We start from the raw sequence: 27,417 nt of genomic DNA on the forward strand, positions 1-27,417 counted from the left end.
GCCTACTGAGTTAACTCAAAGAGTGTGTGGTGGGATGTGGAGGGAGGGAGTATTGCCATCTGTGAGAATGGAGAAAGCATTCCCCAGTGATGACCTTGGCCTTGGTTCCTTTTTGCTTTCTCTAGTTTAGATCTGAGGTCCAGTATAGATCAGAACTCTTGGAGGATTCTTGGGAGTCTGTGGCACTCGCTCTCCATCCCACTTCCCCACAGATCATCTGCAGACTGGCATTCACTCACGTGAGGCAGGACACCACTATGTCCGGTTCCTTAGGCATTCTCTCTGTACTGAAAGTTTCATGGACCTGAGCGAGGCCTGAACCTTGAATGCCTGGCACAGCACCTTCAACACAAGCATCCAGCTCCTAGGGGACGACTTGCACTGTGACAGTTTAATTTCGTGTAAGAATGAAGCCCAACTATTTATTGGCAGAAAAACCAAGAGTCTAATCTCTATTGGAACAGCTGAGGAACTCATGGTTAACAGAAGTCTTCCGTTCCTTATGGACATCATGTCCATGTTTGCCATGATCTCTGGCAGAGGCCACATCATTGGTGTGGTATAAAGGTCTGTGTGACCTATAAATGGAGCAAACCACTCCCTATCTCTAGCTGAAAATAATCCTACTCTCAGATTTTCATTTCTTCTCCGCACTTTTTCAGCCCTGAAAATCTTGGGTCTGTATTTACTGCACATGAAGTTTGAGTGAGGATAGACATTTAATAACTGGATCAATTCAAAGAATAAGTGAAAGCTTTTTAATGTTTTAATGACATGGTGTGACTTTGAAGTATTAATACCATTTCATTTAGAGTACCACTACCCTTTCGTGTGTGTGTGTGTGTGTGTGTGTGTGTGTGTGTGTACGAGCGCGCCATGGCATACTTGTGGCTCACAGAACAATCTTAGGGGTCAGTTTCCACCTCCCATTTTGTTTCTACTGTTTGCTGCTGCACTGTGTAGCCCAGGCTAGGCAGCTTTACATGGGTTCTGGGGATTCAAACTCAGCACCTCACACTTGCACAGCAAGCACTTTACTGCTGAGCCATCCCTCTGCTCCCCACCCCCTCCACCCTTGAGTGGAATGTTTCATTCCCTTTAATTTTCTGCAATTAGGAAGTGAAGGCAGGGAGGGCTCACTCTGGGGAGGGGAGGATCGATGATGGAGGTAAGAGAGGATGTTCCAGGGGTAGCTTCATTCCTCTCTCACTAGGAAACCACCTCCCCAGACCATAGTCCAACATTTTTAGACTGAGATATGACAGGGCTGAAAGTACTAAATAAATGCTGTATCAGAAGAAAAAAAAATGAGAATAACATTTTATAAGTGTAGAAATCTTCCCGTCAAGCTTAGTTAGTGTAAAAGCTTCAGTCTCTGAGGATTTATTATGAAGGAATATCTGTCTGGGCTGAGGATGACGGCGGAGCCCTTCCTTGCACGAACAAGACTCTAAGTCTGATCTCTAGTAACACACACACACACACACACACACACACACACACACACACACACACACACACACAAAGGATTTTTATCTCATCAGCTACGTAATCATTACCACAGGCAAATGACTAAGGAGGTATCTGGCCTCTAAATGTTTCAGAGGAAAAAGGATGACCGTTGTCACAAGAAGTGGAGCCAGGAAGGCCTGGGGAGTTGCTTAGTGGTCAGGTACTTGACAATGACAAGTAAGCCTAAAGAATTCACTCCCTAAAACCCATGGGAAAAATCTAACATGATATACAACACTTGAAATACCTGTCTAGGGGAGGCAGCAACAGAAGGAACCCCGGGGCTTGCCCGAAGTCCAGATGGGAGAGCCAGTCTCAAAACAAGCTGAGCATCTTGAGGAGCTGGATCCAAGGTAGGCTTCTGACTCACACACACACACACACACACACACACACACACACACACACCACAGACACACACACACATACACACACACACTCACACACACATACACACACTCACATACACACACTCACATACACACACTCACATACACACACTCACATACACACACATACACACACACTCACACACACATACACACACTCACACAAAACTTACTTTAAACGGAAGGACATAAGAATAGAATATTAAGAACCATGGTAGCTTCACCACCATCTCATAAGACTACTGTGTTGTTGGTCTTGGGGTTTGGTTTGGTTTGGTTTGGTTTGGTTTTTTCTGTTGATATGGATAGGATCTTACTATGTTGCCCAGGAACCCACAGTGATCCCCCTGCTTCAGCCTTCAGAATGCTGGGATTACAGGTGTCTCCCACCACTTGCAGCTCAAAGTGTATTTCTTATATGAACACTGAATTCCCAAACTGGAAAAAGGACCCTCCACTACCTACTTGCACCCGTAAGCATTGTACAATCCAGCCTTTGACAACGGCCCCCTTGATTAGGACAGTGGAGGTCAGGGGTCAGGTATGGCTGACCTTTGCTCTCATTCTGTCTTCAGATGTCTGCATTCCTACTTGCACACAATTACTCTGCGTCTCACAGCTGTTTTCCTTCCTTTTGTTCTTAGGAACGGGAGGGTGGAGGATGGCCATTGTTTTAGTGATATCATAACTCAAGACAAGAGAAGATTCTGCCAAGTTTCCTTTGTCCAGTTTCATCAATTCAGAACTTTATCAGACAACTTCAATCCAACTGCCGCTCTGTTAAATGACCCTTTTCTCAAAGATGCATCATTTTCCAGGGTTAGGCCAGTTTGTCCTCAGATTAAGCAGAATCTCAACATCTTGTTGAGCCAGTTTGTAAACTCCAACTTCATTTAAGGCTGCTGTGGCGGGAATGTGCTCGGAAGCTGACTGAAGGACGTCTTTCAGGAGTAACGCGGAACCGATGTTCAAATTCAGAACGATGCAGGCTTCTTTTACACTGTTTGGGAAACAAGAAAGAAGAGATCCTCTTTTGCACCGCCCATAGGACGTCACTGACCTTTGCAGAGTCTACACATTTAACTACCTGTGGACTGCTTGGCTCTTTACAGATGCTGGGACTGCACAAGGCGTGCAGGGTTAATAGCTAAGATTAAGGCTTGTCGTTAGATTTGTCTCAGTGCCCTGATGCTAACGGATTATGAAATGTAGCTATGATTTCAGCTAGAATTAGGACTTGGGGGGAAAGCAAAGGAATGAAAATGAAGGCAGCAGCAAGGGCAAAACAGCAGGACAGCAGGACAGATAGCAGGACAGCAGGACCAACCAAACCATAAAGAGGCTGGGGACGACAGTGTATTTCCAGTACTCTGGAAGCCAAAGCAGGACCACTATGAACCCCAGGCCAGCCCTGTCTACACTGTGAGCTCCAGGCCGGCCAAGGCTACATAGTGAGGGTGTCTCAGAAACTAACAGAAGTAGGAAGGCTGGTATGATTGTCATGGGTAAAGCTGCCTGCCTGAGCTCAGTCCTTGGCATCACATGGCTGAGGAGAGAACGTTTCCCAAGAGTGGTCATCTGGCCTCCACTCCACACACAGGAAAACACAGATTTAAATAATAATAAAAGCAAAAGGGGGCTGGAGATTTAGGGTACTCGGTAGGGAGGGGCTTTGGAACACACACAGCACTCAGAAGACAGAGGCAGGAGGATCAAAAGCTCAGGTTCATCCTCTTACTGTGTCCTGGGTTCAAGGCCAGGCTGGGATACATGAAACCTATTTCAAAAACAGAAAAGCAGACCAGAAACAACCATGGCTTCCTGGAAGCACATAACCTTTATGTTCTAAAGGAATGTCTCCAAATGCACAAACCCAATAATAATGTAAATTTTAAATAAAGAATTTTTACGAGATTCCTAGTAACTATTCTCACATTTATGACTAAGAGCTAAAATGAATATTACATTTGTAAGAAAACTGATTTTTGTCTCGTCTGGGTTACTGTGAGGAACTCAACCTAAGTATTAGTCCTTATTTCCTGCAAGTGGCAGTCATACCTGTGTCATTTCCTAGTTACTCGCCCAGCAATGAGCAAACAGCACTGACGCAGACGCTAGGAAGCAGGCCCAACACGTAACTTATACCGGCTCTGCTCAGCTGTCTGCGGGTGTGTACCAGAGCATCATTTTGGTTTCCCAGTGTTTTGAAAACAGGCATGTAATGAATGTTTTAAGCTTTTACTTATTTGTTGCATTTTAGGTTTTTAGATTTTCTGTGTGTTTTGCCTGCACGCATGTCTGTGCACCGTGTGTGCCTGATGTGTGGAGGCCAGAGGAATGTGTAAAATGATTATGAGGCTCCTGTGGGTGCTGGGGACTGAAGCCCAGTCCTCTCAAGAGCAGCGAGTGCCCCTAACTGTCGAGCCGCCTCTCGGCTCCAGATTTTTTTTTTTTTTTTTTTTTTGGTTCTTTTTTTTTGGAGCTGGGGATCGAACCCAGGGCCTTGCGCTTCCTAGGCAAGTCGGCTCCAGATTTTAACTGATGCTATTATACAATATATCAACGAAATTCTGAAGTCGTTAAAAAGAAGCCAACTTCCCGCCGCGTTTGGACACCAATACTTTGGACACTGGACTTACTGTTTAAAGTAGTTTTCTGGCCTCTTGCAATAGTGAGAGAACAAAGGGAAGAGGTTCCTCGTCATATCGAACTGCAGCTGGGCTGCTCCTCCCTCATTGAAGTGATTAGCAAGGATTATCTGCAACAAAGAGCAATTCACATAATGGCTGCCGTTCTCATCCTCGGCTCCGCCCCAGCCTGCCCTGACTTACTTCCTGATACAGGTACAAGTCCAGTTTCTCTACGAGCATCTGCCAGAAGATGTTGAATAAGGAGAAACACAGCTGCTGCTCCAGCTGAAGCAGCCGGTCCCGTAAGGTCAGCAAGAGTGGGCAGGCAGAGCTGGACAGGGACATCACTGCCTGTTCAGACTGAGACGGCAGGGACAGCCATCTGGAAAAACAAATAACGTTCAAAGAATGACCCTGAGCACTGTGTATCCTTAAGGTTTCATAAATCACTTTAAACTTGAGGAAATGTGCTGTCCTGGGGAAATTCTGGGATTAAAAAAAATGTCGTCTGATATTAAAAGCTCTACCAGAAATAAATGTCTCTATATTTACATTTTAACTTTTAATTATTATTTCCTGAAAAGGACCCTAAATTCAAGTACTGTAAAGTTAAACTAAAGTTCGTCTTTAGAATTCAAAAGATCCAGTTAGTATTATGCTCTGACTTTAGCATACGAACTAACAGTACTTGCACATTGACTGCAGTACTGTGTGAAGGTACCATGCTAGGGTTCAGAAGCAGGAGAGTTGTGAAATGCAAGCATGACAGGCACTGACCACAGGGCCCTTTCCTTTGTAAAATGAGTGGCACTAGTGAACTCCAGGTCACCTCTCTTAAGAGGTCCACACCATCACTTGTTTATTCTGAATGAATTCTTCAAAAGAATAGGTTCTAGAAAGATCCCACCAAACCCAAAAGCCCCAAGCTCCATCTCCAAGCCATGGAGTTTACAGAAGCTAAAACGGGAGTGGAAACGGCAACTCGCACTGAAGTGTGTAAAGGGTGACTGACACAGGACACACCTTTCTTTCTTATACAACTTAGCCGCGTCTTTCACTTCTCTGAAAACATGGTCTACTTGGCGAGTCAGCATATCAAGCTTTAGGCGCTCTAAGAGGTTGATCATGTCGTCGAAGACGGAGCTCTCCATGGAGGCCAGCTGCCCCAGCTGCAGTTTGCTGAGGACGTTGTTCTCTGCAAAGACCTCCAGTGCTGCCTGCTGCAGCTGCAGAAAGAACTGCAGACAAACATGTGTCGTTACGTTTACGTTAGGACTCTGGGCATCTCAAAACGGAACCTCTACATCACATGACTTCCTTAATTAAGGTATGCAGCCCAGGGCCAGGGAGACAGCTGAATGGGTAGGCACTTGCTAAGTAATCCCCAGGACCCACACAGTGCAAGGAAGCAACTCCACAGGAATGCATGACATGTGTGCTCATGTGCATATGCACACACACATGCACGCACACACATGCATGCACACGCACACACACACCACACATGCGCACACACGCACACACACACCACACATGCGCACACACGCACACACACACCACACATGCGCACACACACACGCGCACGCACATGCACACACACACACACACAGCATGGCATGGTGGCAGATATCTGCATTCCCACTCAGGAGCTGACCCCAGAAGATTACCCTGAGTTCAAAGCCAGTGTGGACTACATGAGACCCTGACTCAAAAGTCAAACAAGCATAAAAGCCTTCATCTTCCCCCCATAATAAAACTTTCAGTTCAGGATTGGTAGGACGGCCCAGTGGATACAGGCACTTGTCACCAAGCCCGATGCCCTGAAGCTTTATCCCTGGCCCCCGCTTGGGGGAATGCAGAACCAAGTTTTGCCAGTTGTCCCCTGATCTCAGCATGTGCACTGTGACACACATATGATGCACAGTATAAATCATTTGTTACAATTCAGTAGTGTAGTAACTTGGAGCTGTGTACCCATCACTGTTCTAGAGCACCACCATTACTTCCTGCCCCAAACCCCTCATCCACTGTCTGCTGTCTCCCTTTTCTCCCGCTCCTCCAGCTCCAGGCAATCACTAATCCACTGTCTATAGAGTCAACGATCGTGGACATTTTAAGTAAACGGAACCATATGAAGGTCTAGTCTTCATGACCAACTCCTCTCGCTGGGTGCCATAGCATGTACTAAGCATGCACTTCATGCTTTTCTTGCCCCCAGTTCGTCATCTGATCATGCTACACTTTATGTTTTTGCTGATGTGTTTGGGTTTCTCCATTCTGTATCTATTCTGCATAGTGCTGCTGAGAAGGAGATGTGCATTTTTCTGTAAGGAGTGCTTTCCTTTGTCTTTGCTTGTCCTGAGGAAGGGACTGAGACTTCTACCCACTGTCTTAAGAGCTGCCAGGCTGCCTCGACTGTGCTGCAGGGGTTCCGCCACCACCAACCGTACCCAGAGGTTTCAAGTTCTGCCTGCACAGAGCAGGCCTGTCGTTTTGGCTTGGTTTGGGTTTTGGTATATGAGGGTTGGGGGTTGTTCGGAGACTGGATCTTGCTGTGTAGTTCAGTGTAGCTGCACACTCATGGCCATCCTGCCTCAGCCTCCCCAGTGCTCGGTATGCAGTGTTTTCTGTGGTACTATGTAGTCTCGGCTGGCCTGGAACTCTCTGCACATGGAGCTGGCCTTGAAGGTGTGACAGCCCTTTTGCTCGTGCCTCCATTGCTCAGAAGACAGGGGTGCACCTCCTCTGCCAGTTTCTTTTCCTCACTGTAGTGGTCTTTATCTGTGACACCGTATTGTCCTGCTGGTGAGCATGCTCCTTTAAGTATTCAGTTTTTCTAGACACAGACTGAAGGCTGTCAGAAACCTGGAGTTCTGACAGTCAGAGAACAAAAATGCCATGTTTGCAGGAGCCAGTCCAGAACCACCTATGGCCGCACATTCGGGAACTGTCCAAAAATGCAACTAGAGGGGCTGGGGATTTAGCTCAGTGGTAGAGCGCTTACCTAGGAAGCGCAAGGCCCTGGGTTCGGTCCCCAGCTCCGAAAAAAAGAACCAAAAAAAAAAAAAAAAAATGCAACCAGAAATGGCCTGTGGAGCAGGCATGCCCCGTCCATCCATTTACACAGACCCTGACTTATCATGGACAGTGGAACTGGAGCTCTGTCACCGACAACTGAAAAGAACGTTCTGAGAGGTTGGACATTCCAGGGGTGGCCCAACAACAAACGGTTATCAGCAGACGATCAGAAGCACAGGAAGGCGAGCTGCCGCTGTTTCCTTCTCTACCTCTGGGCTGGTGCAACAAGAGGACTTTGATGATGTTTATCTGGAGCATTTACAGTCGGAAGCACTATGAGGATGGCTGGAGGATTTGGCGTGAAGACAAATCAGCACCATCAAAAGCCAGAACTCAGTCAATGACAGTCACAGTCAGCCCTTACCTTGTGTTCTCTCTCTTGGTCTCAGCAACAGAGTCTAACCTTCCACAGTAGGGATAGCTCACTTCTCCTCATTAACAGAAGAGGCACCAAGCAGCCATGATGTTCTACAAGGAACTCCATTAACACTAAAATTCTGTCCTGGCATGAGCCTCTCACTGAGTCTTCTGGCATAAGAATGACCATCTGTCTCATGCGTGAAAAGTCTTAGCACAGAGCTGGTCAGTGTGGGAGCTGGAACACAAAACGACTACATGCTGGTTGACGTTGTAAGATGAACACACTAGGCATTGCACTCTAATATATTCACAAAGTCACTGTTTTTCCTTGTTCCAGCAAATGACGTTATACACACATACTTTGAGTAAATTTTTTTTGTGTTGGTGGGAATTATCCTACAGCCTCACTCACACTAGGTAAGTCCTCAACTACACTAGACTACAGTCCGCCCCCCACCCCCATCCCCTTAATGTTTTGGTTTTGGCCACACTTGTTAGGGTAGGTGTGGCCTTGTTGGAAGAAGTGTGTCACTAGGGGTAGGATTTGAAGTTTCAAAAGTCCATGTTATGCCCTGTCTGTCTGTCTGTCTATCTGTCTCTGTCTCTCTCTGTGTCTCTCTCTCTCCCCCTCCCCACTCCTCCCCTCCTCTCTCTCTCCTCTCTCTCTCTCTCTGTGCCTGTGGATTGAGATGTAGCTGTCAGTTATTGTTCCAGTGCCCTCCTGCATCCTTCCAGGATTCCTGTCATGATAGTGGACGAAGCCTCTGAAACGGTAGAAAGCCAGCCCCAATTAAATGCTTTCTCTTATAAGAGTTGCCTTGGTCATGGTATCTCTTCACGGCAACAGATCAGTGGCTAGACACATATACCCTTCAGGAAGTGGGGAAAGGTAGGTAGAATCCTTGAAGGAGAAAAAGGATGTCTAGTGGTCATTAGATCCAACTTTGAATGTTTAGATTGTTGTCTTTGTTTTCGGTGACAGGGCAGGGTAGCCTAGAACTCCCGGCAATCCCTACCTCAGCCCCAAGTGCTGCAGTTACAGGTGCACACGGCCACCACCAGTCAGACTTACTTCAAATACACTTTGCAAAGTGACATGTTTCTTCTTCTCAATGTTATTGTGGTTATGTTCTGTTTTGATTTTTAAGTAGGTCTTGGGCTGGGGAATGGATCAGTGGAATTAGCTCCCTGTTACACAAATACAAAGACCCCACTTTAGCCAAGTAAACACCCAACGTGGTGGTGTGTACCTGTAATTACAGTGTGAGGTAAAACTGGGTGGACCCCAGGGTTTAACAGCCTGCCAGTCTAGCCAAAAAGACAATCCCCGGGTTCACCAAGACTGCCTCAAAAAATAAGTTGGAAAGGGAGAACAAAACCAGTATTAACCTCTGGTCTCTATGTGTAAACATGTACATGTGCATACACACATATACAAACACAGAATCCTTGTCTCTTACAGTCATACACCAAAATATCATTAAATATGATATGTGAGAAACTCTTTAAAAAAATCAGTTAGTTTTGGCAGAGAGAAGTTACAACACATGGCAGTTAAGAGTATTGACTGCTCTTCCAGGGGATCCAAGTTCAGTGCCCAGCACCCACACAGTGGCTTACAACCCTCTTTAACTCCAGTTTTAGGGGATCTTTTAGCCTCTGTGGGCACTGCACACATGTAGTATACATACTTAACATGCATGCAAAACAGTCATACACATAAAATTTGAAAATCTTAAAAAGCAAACCAGAGAGTGATAGTTGTATGGTGCACCCACCAGACGGGCTGCGGGCAAGCCTGTAGTGCGTTCTCTTAATCGCTGACTGACGTGGGGGCCCAGCCCTTTGTGGGTGCACTGCCCCCGCCTGGTGGTTCTGAGTGCTATAGAAAGCAGACTGAGAGTCACAGAGACCAGGGCAGTGAGCAGCACCCTCCATGGCCTCTGCATCAGCTCCTGCCTCCAGGTTCTGCCTGCAGTTCCTGCCCTGGGCCCTGTCCTGACTCCCTGGATGACAGAGTCACCATGTTGCTTTTGGTCACCGTGTTTTCCCACAGTGGCAGGACTAAGACAGGCTCGTTTTGAGAATGTATTTTAAAAAGTCAGGCCTTGGACTTCTTTCTTTGCAGTGCTGGGAATGAATAGGACTTCCTGCCATGCTCCACCACTGAGCTGCATCACCAACTTAGATGCACTGATTCTCACATCAGAGTAAATGCTTTCTGTGGTGGCATTTGGTCTCTATTGTTTCTTTCTGTGGGGGCATTTGGTCTCTATTGTTTCCAGGGTGCAAGGTTAGAAGAGAAAAACGGTTCATGCCATACAGCTACCCAGGAAAGTCTGTCTGTCTATGTTTTCTTTCCTTCCTTCCCCCCTGTGCTTGTTTTTGAAGTAGGATCTCACATAACCCAGGGCGGCCTGGGACTATACTATGTCACCAGGACGTTCCTGATCTACATCCCCACGTGCTGGACCACAGGATGCGCTGCCTGCCAGATTTCCTCTTTTTCTCTTTTCTCTTCCATTTCATGGTCCTGAGGATCAAGCCCAAGACTGCTCACGCTCGCATTCCTGTGCTCCCACTGAGCCATGCTCCAGCCCTCTTTACGTAAGTCATTGAACAACTAGTATTACTCAACTGTTTTAGATTAGATTAAGAAAAATCTAACTCGCATCTCCTACATGTGGCCTCACTATGCTTTCTGTCTAACATGGGATGTTTTGGCTTGCAGCAGTGTCAACATTTCAAGGCACTGATGTATTATGGAGACCAAGGCATTGCTATATTATGGAGACCAAGGCACTGCTATATTATGGAGACCAAGGCACTGCTATATTATGGAGATCAAGGCACTGATATATTATGGAGACCAAGGCACTGCTATATTATGGAGATCAAGGCACTGATGTATTATGGAGACCAAGGCACTGCTATATTATGGAGATCAAGGCACTGCTATATTATGGAGATCAAGGCACTGGCGTATTATGGAGATCAAGGCACTGATGTATTATGGAGATCAAGGCACTGATATATTATGGAGACCAAGGCACTGATATATTATGGAGACCAAGGCACTGATATATTATGGAGATCAAGGCACTGATGTATTATGGAGATCAAGGCACTGATGTATTATGGAGATCAAGGCACTGCTATATTATGGAGATCAAGGCACTGACGTATTATGGAGACCAAGGCACTGATGTATTATGGAGATCAAGGCACTGCTATATTATGGAGATCAAGGCACTGACGTATTATGGAGACCAAGGCACTGATATATTATGGAGATCAAGGCACTGATATATTATGGAGACCAAGGCACTGATATATTATGGAGACCAAGGCACTGATATATTATGGAGACCAAGGCACTGATATATTATGGAGATCAAGGCACTGATGTATTATGGAGATCAAGGCACTGATATATTATGGAGATCAAGGCACTGCTATATTATGGAGATCAAGGCACTGACGTATTATGGAGATCAAGGCACTGATGTATTATGGAGATCAAGGCACTGCTATATTATGGAGATCAAGGCACTGCTATATTATGGAGATCAAGGCACTGACGTATTATGGAGACCAAGGCACTGATATATTATGGAGATCAAGGCACTGATATATTATGGAGACCAAGGCACTGACGTATTATGGAGATCAAGGCACTGATATATTATGGAGACCAAGGCACTGATGTATTATGGAGATCAAGGCACTGCTATATTATGGAGATCAAGGCACTGACGTATTATGGAGACCAAGGCACTGATGTATTATGGAGATCAAGGCACTGATATATTATGGAGACCAAGGCACTGCTATATTATGGAGATCAAGGCACTGATGTATTATGGAGATCAAGGCACTGCTATATTATGGAGATCAAGGCACTGACGTATTATGGAGATCAAGGCACTGATATATTATGGAGATCAAGGCACTGCTATATTATGGAGATCAAGGCACTGATGTATTATGGAGATCAAGGCACTGCTATATTATGGAGATCAAGGCACTGATGTATTATGGAGATCAAGGCACTGATGTATTATGGAGATCAAGGCACTGCTATATTATGGAGATCAAGGCACTGACGTATTATGGAGACCAAGGCACTGATGTATTATGGAGATCAAGGCACTGATATATTATGGAGACCAAGGCACTGATGTATTATGGAGATCAAGGCACTGATATATTATGGAGACCAAGGCACTGATATATTATGGAGATCAAGGCACTGATATATTATGGAGATCAAGGCACTGATATATTATGGAGACCAAGGCACTGATGTATTATGGAGATCAAGGCACTGCTATATTATGGAGATCAAGGCACTGACGTATTATGGAGACCAAGGCACTGCTATATTATGGAGATCAAGGCACTGATATATTATGGAGACCAAGGCACTGATATATTATGGAGACCAAGGCACTGATATATTATGGAGATCAAGGCACTGACGTATTATGGAGATCAAGGCACTGATGTATTATGGAGATCAAGGCACTGCTATATTATGGAGATCAAGGCACTGACGTATTATGGAGATCAAGGCACTGATGTATTATGGAGACCAAGGCACTGCTATATTATGGAGATCAAGGCACTGATGTATTATGGAGATCAAGGCACTGCTATATTATGGAGATCAAGGCACTGATGTATTATGGAGATCAAGGCACTGATATATTATGGAGATCAAGGCATTGATATATTATGGAGATCAAGGCACTGACGTATTATGGAGACCAAGGCACTGATGTATTATGGAGATCAAGGCACTGCTATATTATGGAGACCAAGGCACTGATACATCATTTCCTACAAAAGCACACAACTCACCACGTTGTCAGCCCAGTCAGCCAGCACTGTTGAGATATAGTTCACGGCGTTGAGAATCGCACAGTACCGAAAGCCCAGGGGCGCTCTAGTCTCCTCCTTCATCACCTGTGTCAACCGGATCCTAAAATCATCCACTAGGTCCTTCTGTAACTCCAGGAACTGCAGCTTCCGGGAGGCTGTGGGGAGATTTTTATACCTGTCTGTGGAGAAAGTAGACAAAATACAGGAGGGGATTAGATACTGTTCATCACAGTTGGTTTTCCCTAAATCCCTGCTTATGGCCTTTATGACAAAACCCAGCTGACCGTTTGCAAAATCTTAAGAAATCACACAGGAACATCGTGTCAGGACTCAGCCAACAGTATGCTCGAGATCCAGATGTGTATATTGCCATACAGAAATCATACCTCGTTTCTGAAAAAGCAAACTGTGTTTTAAAATAACTGTGCCTTAAATAAGAAGCTGTGTTGGTAGGTGAGGAGGGCTTAAGACAGGTCTCATGTAGCCCAGGCTGGCTTCAAATTTCCTGAGGCTATGAATAGCTCTGAACTCCTGATCCTCCAGCCTTTACCTCCAAAATCCTGATATTTGGGATTAAATATGTGCACTGCCATGTCTGGCTATCCTTTTTTAAAAAAAGTGTTTATTTTTCTAACAGTCAAAATGTGCAATTACTGATTGGGTAGGAGTGAAGGTCTTCAGGTTATCATGAAGCTCAAGAAGTGCATTGCCAGGGGAGGAGGGAAGCAATGAGGGCCCAGCGCGGCAGCATTGGGGATCTTGTGGCCCTGGACAGCTAGCAGTCTGCAGCAGGGAATGCGGACACTCCACACATGGCTCGAGAAGAGACCCTGTCACCTCAATTCTAAAACTACTGTACCATTCCACTCTCTTCTTCAAGTCCTGATAAACCAGTGCTAAGAAAGTGATATTTATTTAAGGTTTGGGTTAACACTAGACATAGTAGTGTGTACCTAGTCCCAGCTATGTGGAAAACCAAGGCAGGAAGATCATCTCAGAACAGGAGCTCAAGCCAGCTGGGCAACACAGTACACGTCTCTCAAAGAAGAGTAAGTGGGCGCTTGAGAGATGGCTCAGAGGTTAAGAGCACTGCCTGCCATTGGAGAGATCGCTGGTTCAGTTCCCAGCACCCACATTGATAGCTTACAGTACTGTAATTCCCATCTCTAGGGGATCAAACACTCTTCTGAACTACACAGGCACTAGGAATGTATGTGGTACAGATAAAATGCAGGCAAAATACACATAAAGCTGAGAGTCTTAAAGTAAAAGGAGCTGGGGAGGAGGGGGCTCAGCTCACGACCCTCTGTAACTCCAGTTTCAGGGGCTCCAACACCTTCTTCTGGCCTCCATTGGCAATAGGCATGCATGTGGTGTACACACATTCACAGACACACACTCATACACATAAACTAAAAATAAGTCTGTAAAATTAGAGTAGTAAAATGAAACTTGAAAACCTATAACAAGAATGACACGCAAGGTCCTGGGTTCGGTCCCCAGCTCCGAAAAAAAAGAAAAGAAAAAAAAAAAAAGAATGACAATGAGTTAAAAATTAACGCATTTTTATTTGTTTTTGTCCTGGACGTTCCCCTTCATGTATACACCAACGCTCACATTTTAAGGTGCTGTTGTTTGGAGACAGGGTCTCACAGTACGTCTAGGTGACCTGATTATTATGACTAGTACTATTTATTAATACTTATTGTTATTTTAGTATTTGAAACAAGATCTTACATCAGGGTGGCTGGGAACCCATATACCAGGATGATCTCAAAGCCACAAATGCTCCAGCCGTGCTTCCAGAGCGCTGGGATTAAAGGTGAGTGCTGCCACAGCTGGCTCAGTCGAAAGAGAGACTGTCGTAGAGTTTTAAGTTACTGTACGGCTGTCTATTAACTACTAAAAATATGAGTACATGTAGCGCGCACTACTGTTTAAGGTTTATTTTCATGTTCACGCGTCCTAGGTGCCTGAGGGGACCAAGCGGCCCCTGGATCCAGAGCTGGAGTGGGTGGGTTATGACTGGGGAGCTGGCCCGGCCTTCTGTAAGAGCAGCAAGTGCTCGAATCTGCTGAGCGACCCCACCAGCCTCAAACTCACTGCAGACTTCTGCTGTTCATTCGTTTGCTTGGGTTTTCTGAGACAGGGTCTCATATATCCCAGGCTGACCAAAGTCACTTTAGAACTGAGACTGGCCTTGAGCTCAATCCTCCTGCTTCCACCTCACATGCTAGGTTGCAAGTGTGTTCACCCATGCCCAGCTTAAAAACTTAATTCTAAATTAGCGTCGGATGTTAAAAGGCCAGTGCTTACCAGTTATAACCAGAAGCAGGGTCATAAAGACTTCCGCACAGTCTGGGACCTTCATTTCATCCACATCGGTGATGTCTTTATACTGGGATACCCAGGCAGCTTCTGATGAAAGCATTGAGTCCATTTTTTGAAGAGCAACTAAACGAAGAAAGAAAGAAAAGTCAGTCGAGGACTTATTTCTTCCTTCAATTATCAACTCACACTTTTTTAGGAACTCTACAAACCATCAATATCTTCTACTGGCTCCATATTCCAACATGTAGACTGTAATTCAAAACCAAAACAAACCAAAAAACCCCACCAAACAAACAAACAAACAAGTCTTGTGGAGAGAGGACTGTCTTTGAAAGTAATTCAGTACATCCTGTAAGAAAGACAAAACTCCAAAACCTCACACACCAAAACCAGACATTCCCAGGCAGTGGTGGGACACACCCTTGATCCTAGCATTTGAGAGGCAAAGGCAGGTGGATCTCAATGAGTCTGAGGCCAACTTGGGCCAAAACAGAAAGCAAGCAAGCAAACAACAAAACAAACCAAAAGCCTCAAGTCAGCTCAACGGTCACTGAGTGCTTACACTTTCTCTCCACAGTCAGCCATCTCTGGAAACAGGTTTCCTCCGACAGAATGTGCATGCAGCTGGCAAATGTGCTAGGATAGCCATGGACACTGTGCAGCTCCCTTTCAAACAACAGCACCTCGTCTACCAGATGACAGAAGAGACTATCGTCATAGAGCAGGCAAGGGATATCAGACGCCAGCTTCTCAAGGATGAGCATCACGAGGCCGCGAGAAAACTCAAGCTGAAAGAGAGGCAAGGAGGCATGAGGGAGGGACTGTGCCCAGGGGGCCTCCAGGAAGCCGGAGTGCACGGGGCTCAGCCTCTTACCCTTGCGTTCACTGCAGAACCCACTTTATCCAGTATTGGCTGGATCTTCTCATCCAGAAAGTGAGAATGGCTTCCAATCCACAGAAGTACCTGAGCGAAGTACCATTCAGGCTAAGAGGAAGGGAAAATGGGGTTAGTTCTGCATTCACTCTACGATGACGGGAAAGTCTAATTAAATGCACATAGTTATGGACAGACATAAAAATTAACTGAAAACTCCTATATGTAAGAAAGCAATTCTTTTTTTTTTTTTAAACATTTATTTATTTATTATGTATACATCATACAGCTTTCTGCCTGCATGTATGCACCTGCAGGCCAGAAGAGGGCACCAGACCTGATTATAGATGGATGTGAGCCACCATGTGGTTGCTGGGAATTGAACTCAGGACCTCTGGAAGAGCAGTCAGTGCTCTTAACCACTGAGCCATCTCTCCAGCCCAAGAAAGCAATTCTTACCCTGCACTTCAAACTCACAAAAGACTTCATAATCAAATGTTTCCCAGTATACTTCCACAACAAATGCTAATAATGTGGCCTAACTCAGTAAACTCGTAATTTAAAATGCCACATTGGGGTTAGGTGTGGTTTTGAAGTATAACGTTTGCCTGGCTATAAAAAGCCTTGTTTGAATCCCAGCATCACAGAAAAGAGGAAGAGAAGGCTTAAGAACAATACTGAGGAAAAGTCCCTCACACACGCAAGAAGGAGCATCTGGGGGGTTGGGGATTTAGCTCAGTGGTAGAGCGCTTGCCTAGGAAGTGAAAGGCCCTGGGTTCGGTCCCCAGCTCCGAAAAAAAGAACCAAAAAAAAAAAAAAAAAAAAAAAAAAAAAGAGGAGCATCTGCCCAGCACACGCCCTCATCCCAGAGCAAGATAAAACAAGCCACACCAGCAGGATGGCCCCGGGGTAAAGGCGCCTGCCAGCAAACCTGCCAACCTGAGCTTGATCCCTGGAACCAACGTGGGGGAGGGAGAGCACTAACTCCCACAGATGTTGCTCTGACCTACACACAAACTTTGTAAAGCCCTCTAAGCCTAGCGTGATGAGGTATTACTAACAACTGATATTTCTGAAATAGCATTCCAAAAAGAAGGTTCTGAGATAGATCTCACGTAGCCCAAGCTAGCCTCAAAAATCTCTATGTTACTGAGGGTGACGGGCTTCAGGTCTTGTCACCTCTACTTTCCCAGTGCCAGGATTTCACACATGACATCAATATGCGCATCACACGTGACGTATGTGGTACTGGGGACCAACATGGGGCTTCACGTGAGCGGGACAAATGCTCTGTTGAGACTGACCTGCTTCCCCAAACACTTTTTTTTTTCTTTTCTTTTTTTGTTTGGAGCTGATGACTGAACCCAGGGCCTTGTGCTTGCTAGGCAAGTGCTCTACACTGAGCTAAATCCCCAACACCCCCCCCCCCCAACTACTTTTTAAACAAGACTTTCTGCTGCTTCCTCTTTCCAAAAGGTAAAGTAAGGAAAAGAGTCTAGTGGCCTAATTACTAATACATCTACGCTGTAAACTGGGTGTGATGTACAAAGGAAACAGGCAGAGCATTTCAAAGTATTACACTTTTCTCTGTGCATATATGCATGCTAGAATGGATGTGTCTGGGTGGGTGGACAAGTGTCACTGTGGCAATCAGATGACACCTTTGGGAGTTACTTTTCTCTTGTGACCACATGGGTCCTAGGGATCACACTCAAACTTGGAGGTGGTTTCCCCCACTGGGCCATGTCACTCACTCACCCCACATAAAGATTTTACTTTGTCTTTAGAGAGGATTCTGCACACATATAAGTTTTTCTAGACAACAACTTAAAACTCAGTGAACATGAACAGATGAACCGATGAGCTCCAGGTTCAGTAGAGACTTTGTCTCAAAATAAGGGAGAGAGTGACTGAAAAGGGTATCTGGCATTGACCTCTGGGTACACACACACATACACACGTGCATACACACGCACACCAGACACACCACACATACCACACACACACAAACACACCACACTTACATATACACACATAACACACACATATACATACACACCACACACATACAACACACACATATATACACACACATATACACACATACCACATACAACACACATACACAAACACATACCACACACACATATACACACAACACATACACACATACATACCATACACACCACACACACCACACACACAAAACACACACAACATATACACACACATTCACAACACACACAACACACACACATATACAGACACACATACCACACACATGTGCATGTGTGTTTCCTGTTTTTTATAGCTAGGGCTCTAACTAAGGGATAGAGCACTTGCCTTGAACAGGCAAGCCCTGGCTTCAGTCCCTAGCACTGACTGGCAAATCCCCAAGTGTTTTCAGTTGGGGATAAACAAGGGTGGCAGCATCTAATCCCAAGGACTGTCTCAGTGACAGTATACTAAATTCATTAGGATCACTCTTTCAAAATGAGCCAATCCAATCCAGAATTTTCTTACATTTTCTAAATGTTTAGTTTATGCTCTGTCTCATTGACTACTGAGGACTAAATGACTGTGCAGTCCCAACAACAGTCTAAACAAAACAGAAGACCCACTGCCACTAAGTTCACTCATATGACCTGAAAAATATCTGCTGTGGTCTTGCTCTTAATTCAGAACACTTGGTGAGCCCAGCTCCATACACTGCCTCGGCTGCAGCAGCCATCAAGAACAAAGTGCTCTCTCAGATCAAGTGTTGGTAACGACTTCCTTTAACTGACTTATTCCGTCACTCCTTGCCATGGTATATGTCCTCCGTAGCTGAGTCACCATGGCACCTGTGCTCTCTCCTGTGGAACTCACTTCTTTCTTTCTGTTTATCTATGTGCAGGAGCGGTCTGTGCAGTGAGGTCCAGGTGGCTGTAAAGCCTGCACACACGAACACAACGTGATGACGTCCCAAAGACGGCACAGATACTGGCAACCTGTCAACCTGAGCCCCAGTCACGCCTACAGAGTGCAGCGAGGAGGCAGGAACCGACAGAGAAGGGAAAACAGAAACGTGAAGACAGACAGGCCTTGAGGCTAATCATGTAAAAGTCCACAGGCAACACTCACTACTAATGAACACTCAGGGTAGGATGGACACTGTGGGACCCCAGCCCTTGGGAGGCAGATGCAGAGGGAGCGGAGTCTGACTCAGCCGGGGCTCTCCTCAGACCCTGTCTCACAAACATAACCACGGAGGAGAGAGTGAAGCACACTCTGGCCAAGCACACCTTGCTGATGACGTTGGTCTGCCGGCTGCCTCTGAAGTGGTACCTGAATCTCTTCTGAAGGGGAACCAGCATGATCTGGATGGGCAGGGCCACAGAAGGAGAGGCAGGAAGACAGTATTTTTCTGGGAGTTGTTTTGACTCAGTCAATAATTCATCTCTGACACGGGCAAGTCAAGGAAAAAGAATCAAAATTATATTTATACACACAAGTACGCCCACACACAATAAACTTTTTTAACAAAGGTATTAATACTTAGCAAAAGGTTTAATACAAATAATGCAAAACGTAACTTGATACTGAATGGGAATTCACCAAGAAGGTGTTTAGGGGCTGGAGAGGTGACAAGTTAAGAGCATTTGTTGCTCTTGTAGAGGATTGGGCTCAGTTCCCAGCACCCACATGTTGGCTCACCATCAACCTTAACAATGGTGTCGGGATCTTGATGCTCTCTCTTCTGACCTCCACAGGCACAAGGCGTGGTGCACAGACACACACACATGCTTATGAAATAATCACTCACGACATGAAATGTCTTTAGAACCAATCAGTCTTCAGGAAATCGAGTTAGGCAACCAACCATTTCTCCAATACTGTTACTCAGGTTCCTCCCACTGCCGATTGGGTTTCCTGTCCTAAAGGGCCGGTATGGAATGCCAACACGGGTCATCTGCTGGGCTGCTTTGGATGGCGTGGCACCCATAGGCTGGCCCACAGGGAGTGGCACTATTAGGGGGTGTGACCTGGTTGGAGAAAGTGTGTCACTGGGAGTAGGCTTTGCGGTGTCTCTATCTTCCTTCTGGCTGCCAATCCGGATGACTCCTCTCAGCCCCTTCTCCAGTGCCATGTGGGCCTGTGTGCTGCCAGGCTTCCCACCATGACAATAACGGACAGAACCTCTGGAACTAGGCTGGCCTCAGCTAAATGTTGTCCTTTATAATGTTGCCATGGTCATGGTGTCTGTTCACAGCAACAGAACACTGGCTAAGACAGTCATTCATCTTAGAACTGTTTTACAGCTCTGCCACAATTCATCTTTAAAGATAATATATAATCTCCAATAGGCGGGTTCACATAAGTCTAGCCCAGGGCCCTCACTCTGGCTACATGGCCACTTGGAAACCTTTCTCCCCTGATCATGGAGGTTGATCCAGTGCGTCATGCGCTCTACCACTCTGTCATGAGCCCAGCACGTGTCACTCACTAACCACAAATCTACTGTTGAGAGTTTAGTAAGTTTCCACTCCAACAAAGATACGAGGCCTGTAGTTTCAAGAGCTGACAAAACAGTGTCTCCAGGCTAGCGTACGTCTCAGGGGTACTGGCAGGTCGGCTCGCACCAACAGCTTGAGACTGGGTGTGTGTAATGAATGGCCAATGAAGCTGTGCTAAAATCTCCTCGAAATCACTGTAACAGAAAAGAAACAAGGTTACATGTGATCTATTACACCATCAAGTACGCATCAGGAAGCAGTCAACATGAGATGTTTCCTACCTGGTAAGCTTGTCCTTGAGAATTTTATACCAGAATTTAACTGTGGCTCTCATGAAACTAAGAAGATGAGTACAGGATGACTCCTGAAGCTTGATGTCCAGTTCTGTCATGGTCACCAGGGTAGAGGCTGCCTCTGGCACACTATTGGTCATCAGGTACTGCTGAATGTTATCACTGCGGGACAAAGCAAAACACATGTCAGTGAGAGTTTCTGTGGAATGAGTGTGTGTGTGTGTGTGTGTGTGTGTGTGTGTGTGTGTGTGTGTGGTGTGTGTGTGGGGTGTGTGTGGTGAGTGTGGTGCGGTGTGGTGTGTGTGGTGTGTGTGTGTGTGTGTGTGTGGTGTGAGATATGTGTATGTTGTGTGTGTGGGGTGTGTGGGGTGTGTGTAGGGTGTGTGGGGTGTGTGTAGGGTGTGTGTGGGGTGTGTCTGTGTCTGTGTTGTGTGATATGTGTTATGTGTGTGTATATGTATATGTGTATTGTGATGTGAGTATGTATGTGTGTGGTATGTGTGTGTTGTGTGTGTGGTGTGAGGCATGTATGTGTTGTGTGATATGTGTGTGTGTGTTGTCTATGGTGTGTGTGGTGTGTGTACCTAGAGGTCAATGCCAGGTACCCTTTTCAGTCACTCTCTCCCTTATTTTTGAGACAAGGTCTCTACTGACCTGGAGCTCACCAGTCCATCTGGAGTCTAGATTCCAGACTGTCCATCTGGTCAGCAAACTCCAGGAATTCTGTCTGCCTCTCCAGTTTAGCTTTTTAATGCAGGTACTAGAGACTGAACTCAAGTATTTATGCTTGCATTGAAACCACTGTGCCTACTTCTTGGGGATAATTTTAAGCTCAGAAAAACTTCTCCTTCCTGTTTGACATAAGTCGCATCTAAGGTGGAATGAAGGATTGCCATGGCTTGACTACTTACTTCACCCAACAGTCACATCTGCAGGAACATGGAGCCCTCCTTTAATACCCTAAGAGCCTGTGGTCCAGATGTTTCCCTCCACCCACCCCTCCCCGCTCCTCCTGAGGACAGATGTGTCACAGTCCTGCAGGCAGGACTTCTGTCATCCAAGCCAATGTGCCTGGGGCAATGTGACTAGCATCTGGGACAGGGAAGGACAGTGACCTTCAGTTCTTATCTACTTTGCACCTTGCTTACCATTTCTACATAAAATAATGCATTCCAAATTGTTACATTAGATTAAGACCATTATGCTTCTAAAAATGTACAAACGTACTCAGGCCCAGCGCACAAACATGTAATCCTTGTGGTATACATCAGGGAAACAGAGGCAGAAGGATGAGGAATTCATGGGGCCACAAGGCCAGCATAAACCATTCAATTAAAAAAAGAAATGAGATGGGGCTGAAGAAGTGGCTCAGCGGTTAGAGTATTGGCTGCTCTTCCAGAGGTCCCAAGTTCAAACCCCAGTACCCGAATGGTGGCTCACAACCATCTGTACTGGTATCTGATGCCTTCTTCTGGTGTGCAGGGATACATGATAGGGCACTCATATACGAAAGATAAACAAATAAATCTTTAGAAAAAAAGAAAGAAATGTGATAGGCACAAGGGTACATGCCTTTAATTTCAGCCCTCAGGAGGTGGAGATAGGCAGATCTCTGTGAGTTCAAGGCCAACCTGGTCTACAGAGTGAGTTCCAGGTCAGCCAAGGCTACATTGAAACCCAATCTCAAAACCCAAAATGTTATTCTATAAAAGAACAGAAAGTGTATAACTAACCACACAACATAAAATTTCTAGAATTATAAAACACTGAAGCCCGAAGGTCACTCAGAGCCCAGAAAAGAACGGAGTGACAATGGCCATGTGACAATGATCTCGTATGTCCATACACTCTGCCAGGATACTGCTTCAGCTGAGGGGGTGGCAGGGAGGAGCAAGGAGCGGGGAGAGAGAGGGGAGGAGTAGTGAGGGAGGGAGGGAGACAGAGAGATTGACAGATAGAAGTAGAGAAAGAGGAAGGGGAGAGAGAGCAGAATAAGAACTAGTTGTTAGAGGGAAACTTGGAGATGAAAGTCTCATGAGTTCAGGACAATGGAAATAGAAACGTTATCACAAAGACCTGAGGAAAATCTCTATTAAGGGAGTGAAGTAACTGTGTGTATGGTGCTCACTGTTAGTTTCATTCTTACTCAATCTGATTCCTGGGTTAAAATTCTCTTAAATAATTCAGGTACCAAAAAGGTTACTGAGAACTAACGTCTTGTTTTGGTCGATCTCTTTGGCTACTATGAAAGGGAAACTTTCACACAACCTATTCTGCTTATGAAGGCCGCTAGTATTACCCTTTCTTGTTGTGTTCCTTCAGAGGGGCAGAGAGAACTGAGGTACGCAGAGTTGAAAGTCCTTTAGGGAAGGCCCTGGGGAGAGACGCTCACTACATAAAGGACTGCTGGGCAGACTTCATGACTTGGGTCTGCATCCTTAACACCCACAGAAGAAGTAAAGGCGTGCGAATGCACCTGCAGTCCCAGCACAGGACCAGGACACTCGGGACGTTGGTGAGTCGCTAGCCAGCCAGCCTAGCCAATGCGTGAGCTCTGGGTTTAATAAGGGACTGACTGTCTCAGAAAATAAAGGAAGACAACAGTGTTCAATGTGGAGGACACAGAGGAACAGACCATGAAACAGAATAATCTCACCGAGGCAGAAATGTTGCTCTGGCTTGAGAGGCAAGACCAGATGTAATCAACCTGCAGTGTTCACAAAACATATGTGAACTGTATTTCTCCTTTATCGAAAGAACTTTCTTATTTTTCCTTACTCAAAGATAGTTCAACTCTGTTATTTGTCTAAAAACAATGTATAGTTTTTGATTTATTTGTTTTGGTTTTTGGGTTTTTGAGGGTTTTTTTTTTTTTTTTAGGGAAGGTCTGGTCATTTAGCCATAGACTGATCTTGGCTATCCTCCTGCCTCAGCCTCCCAGTAGTCGAGATCACAGGTTTGCACCATCTCCCTGGCCTAACTGTGCTGTCCTTTTGTTGTTGATTTGGAGACTGGGTTTTCCTGGAATTCACTGTGTAGACAAAGCTGACCTAAAACAAACCTCCTGCTTCAGTCCCTAGTCATAGGCATTACCCATGCTCTAGCCCAGCCCACAGCTCTTTTTAAACATCCACTCATTTACTTACTGACTGACTTATTTTTTGAGACAGGGTTTCTCTGTGCAGTTCTGGCTGTCCTGATCCTCACTCTCTAGACCAGGCTGGCCTCTGACAGACACTGATCCATCTGCCTCTGCCTCCAAGTGCTGGGATTAAAGATATATGACATCACTGCCCATCCAATCACTTATTTATTTTATGTGTGCAAGTGCTTTCCTGTGGTACATGTACCATACTGTGCGGTGCCAATGGAGACCAGAAGAGGGCATCAGATCCCCCTGCACTAAAGTTACAGAGGTGTGAATCCCAGAAATAGAATCCTCTGTAAGAACAGCAAATGCTTCTAACAGCTAAGCCATCTTTCAGCTTCTAACAATGCAGTTCTTATTAGATGATACCCATATTTTAAATTTTTAAATTTGGGCTGGAGAGATGGCTCAGTGGTTGAGAGCACTGACTGCTCTCCCAGAGATCCTGAGTTCAATCCCCAGCAACCACATGGTGGCTCGCAACCATCTGTAATGGGACCTAATATCTTCTTCTGGTGTGGCTGAAGACAGTGACAGTGTACTCACATACATGAAATAAATAGATAAATGTTAATTTAAAGAAGTTCATATTCTAGTGACAAAATATAGGTCAGTATTTGACAATTCTTAATAGTAGTAGGAATACTGACAAGCATACTCAGGGAAACCTAGCATTTAGTACAACTGCTTAGCCTTAAAATTTTAACTTACAGAGGCCAGTCTGGTCTACAGGCTGCTCCAGGATGGCCAGGGCTACACAGAGAAACCCGGTCTCAAAAACAACAGCAATGAAATTTAACCTGTCCACAACATGTTCTTTCAAATGCAAATTAAGCTCCCTGAAAAGTTTATGTTCTCACAATAAAACAAAATAAGCATTATAATAATGCTATTTTCCTAAAGACAGGTAGAATTATAATCTGTAATTAACTCAATTATTTAATAGCACAGATACACTCCCTGAGCCTTGGAGGAAACTGTCATCCTGGAACAATGCCACCGTACCTCAGCTCCTCGATCTGTGACACCCACTTAAGGTAAGTGAGATGTCGCTCAATCTCTTCTATCTGGCTGATCATGGCCCCTAGGTCATCCGTCCAGGGCTGGGCAATCAGTAAATGGCTGTTGATGGAGCTGAAGAGAGGTGCCTCCTGCCCTAGAATGTCACCAAGGGCTTGTTTGGCCTCCTCTGCATCTTTTAAAGCACTTTGAATTCTTTTAGGGATTTCTGATGAAATCGTAAGTACCTGACAACACACAAAAATATTAGCAATGAGGTAAAATGCTAGTTAGGTCTTTTCCAAAAACATGCTCCAACAGAACTCAAAGACTCCCACTAATAATTTCAAGTTAGCTGACATAGTCCACATTTGTAATCTCAGCACTCAGAAGGTAGGTGCACAAAAATCTATGTAAACTCAAGACTACAGAGTCCCAGGCCAGTTTCAGTTACAGAAGAGACTCTGTCTTAAAAACAAAATATAAAAACCCACCAAACAAAAGGTTTGGCTAGTCCCAGAAGCTGGGAGTCAGAAGCACAGAACCAGTACTTCAAGGTCAGCCTTGGCTATTTATTGAGTTCTAGGCCAGCCTAGGCTACATAAGACAGTCTCAAAAAGAACAAACCAAGGAATGGAAGGTAGCTTTGTAGGTAAACAAACATTGTCACACAAACATGAGTACCTATTTTTGGATTCCCCAGCACCCGCGAAAAAAGCCAGGCACAACAATGTGTCTGTAGCCCTTGTGCTGGGAGAGCAGAGGCAGGTGGAAACTGCTCAGTGGCCAGCTGTCCAGCTAAATCAGTGAGCGTCAGGTTCAGTAAGAGACCCTGCCTTACAGAAACAGGCAGACGGTGCTAGAGATAGACACTAGACATTGATCGCATTGACCTCTGACCTATTTGTCTGTATGCTCATGCACACATATCACACACACACACACACACACACACACATACACACACACACACACACTTAAAAAGTTCAATTTCTTCAATCTGTAGCAATCAACCCAAACATATAATGCTATATGAGATGTATAAATATGATAGATAGATAGATAGATAGATAGATAGATAGATAGATAGATAGATAGATAGATAGATAGATACCTCCCTCCCAATACATGGCTCTTTAGCAAGTGTCTGGAACACTTTGAAAGCACACAGTCAGAGATCTCTTCTTCACCTACTAAGTCATTTTCCTTCGAAACACAAATGCAGCATGTTTCAGGATGTACTGATGATGCAGCTGGGATGGGTCTCAACAGCAGACCACAGCCTCGTGTGCATCGACTCTGTTCAATTCCCAGCATCACAGGAAAAAAGATCTTTTAAAGTAGGCAGGGTGGCATAGCCCTGTAACCTCAGCACTTGGGAGGTAGAGGCCGAAAGATCAGGAGTTCCATATCAACCTCAGCTACGGAGGAGTTTGAGGTGAGCCTGAGTCACATGAAGCCTTGCCTCGTACACCCAAAATGCATCTAGTCCCCTATATTTTGCTGAGGCCTAGGATGAGACCTACTGATTTGGTAAGAAGATATTCAGGTAATGTCTTTAGACATGTCATTTACTAAAGGATATCTTTATGGGATATAATTATGGGATATTTTTATTGAACTGTTTTAAATGTTTTTACCATATATGGTAAACATATATGACATCAGATTCAATGAGTAATATTTTATTTTTATTTTGAGATAGTCTCATACATCCTGAGCTGGCCTTGGATTTCTGAACATTCTGTTTCCATCTGTTGAGTTCTGAGATTACAGGCTAATGTCACCACACTCAGAACTACACAGAATTGTATGGAATTTCAGCACAATCAAGCCTGATTAGACGCTCTGAACCCAGCACTAGGCTGGAGACATAAAGGCGACATCTGCCTTAAGTATGGCAGACACACATATAAGCATGCATTCTCACAAGTAACAAACTAGTCTGGGCATGGCGGCACACACCGGGGCACACAAAGGTAGGGCTCTGTGAGTTCCAGGTCAGCCTGGTGTACAGAAGGACTTCCAAGCCAGTCAGGGCCAGAGTGATCTCTCTCTCATCACCAACAAAATCGCCTGACCTAGGGGCTAGGAGAAACGGTGTGCTACAGTAGCGCTCCTGACACCTGAACATGTACCAGAGCCGCCTTCTCCTAACGGACAGACTCCAACTGAAGGGAAGAAGAGAGACAGCCAAGGAGCTGGGCGGGGGGGAAGAGGCAGGATCGCAGCAGTCACAGGGGCTGCAGGGACACTTAGTTTAGGAGGGAGGAAGGAAGGCAAGCAGCAGACTCCTAGGACGCAGGGCTGGTTGGAGTTTGTCAAACTGACACAAGCTAGAGAGTCCTCTGAGAAGAGGCTTCCATCACACAGGCCTTCAGGCAAGCCTGTGGGCATTTCCTCGCTTAATGTGGAAGAGTCCA

At 45.3% G+C, this 27,417-nt stretch overlaps 1 protein-coding gene across 6 annotated transcripts in view; it reads right to left on the reverse strand.

Annotated features, from left to right (window-relative positions):
* Positions 1 to 744: 744 nt before the first annotated feature.
* Positions 745 to 27,417, reverse strand: part of Rint1 (RAD50 interactor 1) — a 35,639-nt gene continuing 8,966 nt past the window's right edge. For 2 of the 6 annotated variants that reach the window (XM_087656371.1, XM_087656370.1), the window contains 11 exons: positions 20,836 to 21,009; positions 20,549 to 20,748; positions 19,343 to 19,499; positions 16,059 to 16,169; positions 15,747 to 15,972; positions 15,170 to 15,307; positions 12,833 to 13,032; positions 5,555 to 5,769; positions 4,733 to 4,913; positions 4,541 to 4,659; positions 745 to 2,901 (listed from right to left, as the gene is read on the reverse strand). In XM_087656371.1, the coding sequence (XP_087512497.1) occupies positions 2,709 to 2,901; positions 4,541 to 4,659; positions 4,733 to 4,913; positions 5,555 to 5,769; positions 12,833 to 13,032; positions 15,170 to 15,307; positions 15,747 to 15,972; positions 16,059 to 16,169; positions 19,343 to 19,414 (1,455 nt within the window). In that variant the 5' untranslated portion in view covers positions 19,415 to 19,499; positions 20,549 to 20,748; positions 20,836 to 21,009 and the 3' untranslated portion in view covers positions 745 to 2,708. 6 annotated transcript variants of the gene reach the window in all.

Source organism: Rattus norvegicus, chromosome 4, assembly GCF_021556685.1.
Source record: "Rattus norvegicus strain SHRSP/BbbUtx chromosome 4, alternate assembly SHRSP_T2T, whole genome shotgun sequence".
NCBI classification, from domain to species: Eukaryota; Metazoa; Chordata; class Mammalia; order Rodentia; family Muridae; genus Rattus; species Rattus norvegicus.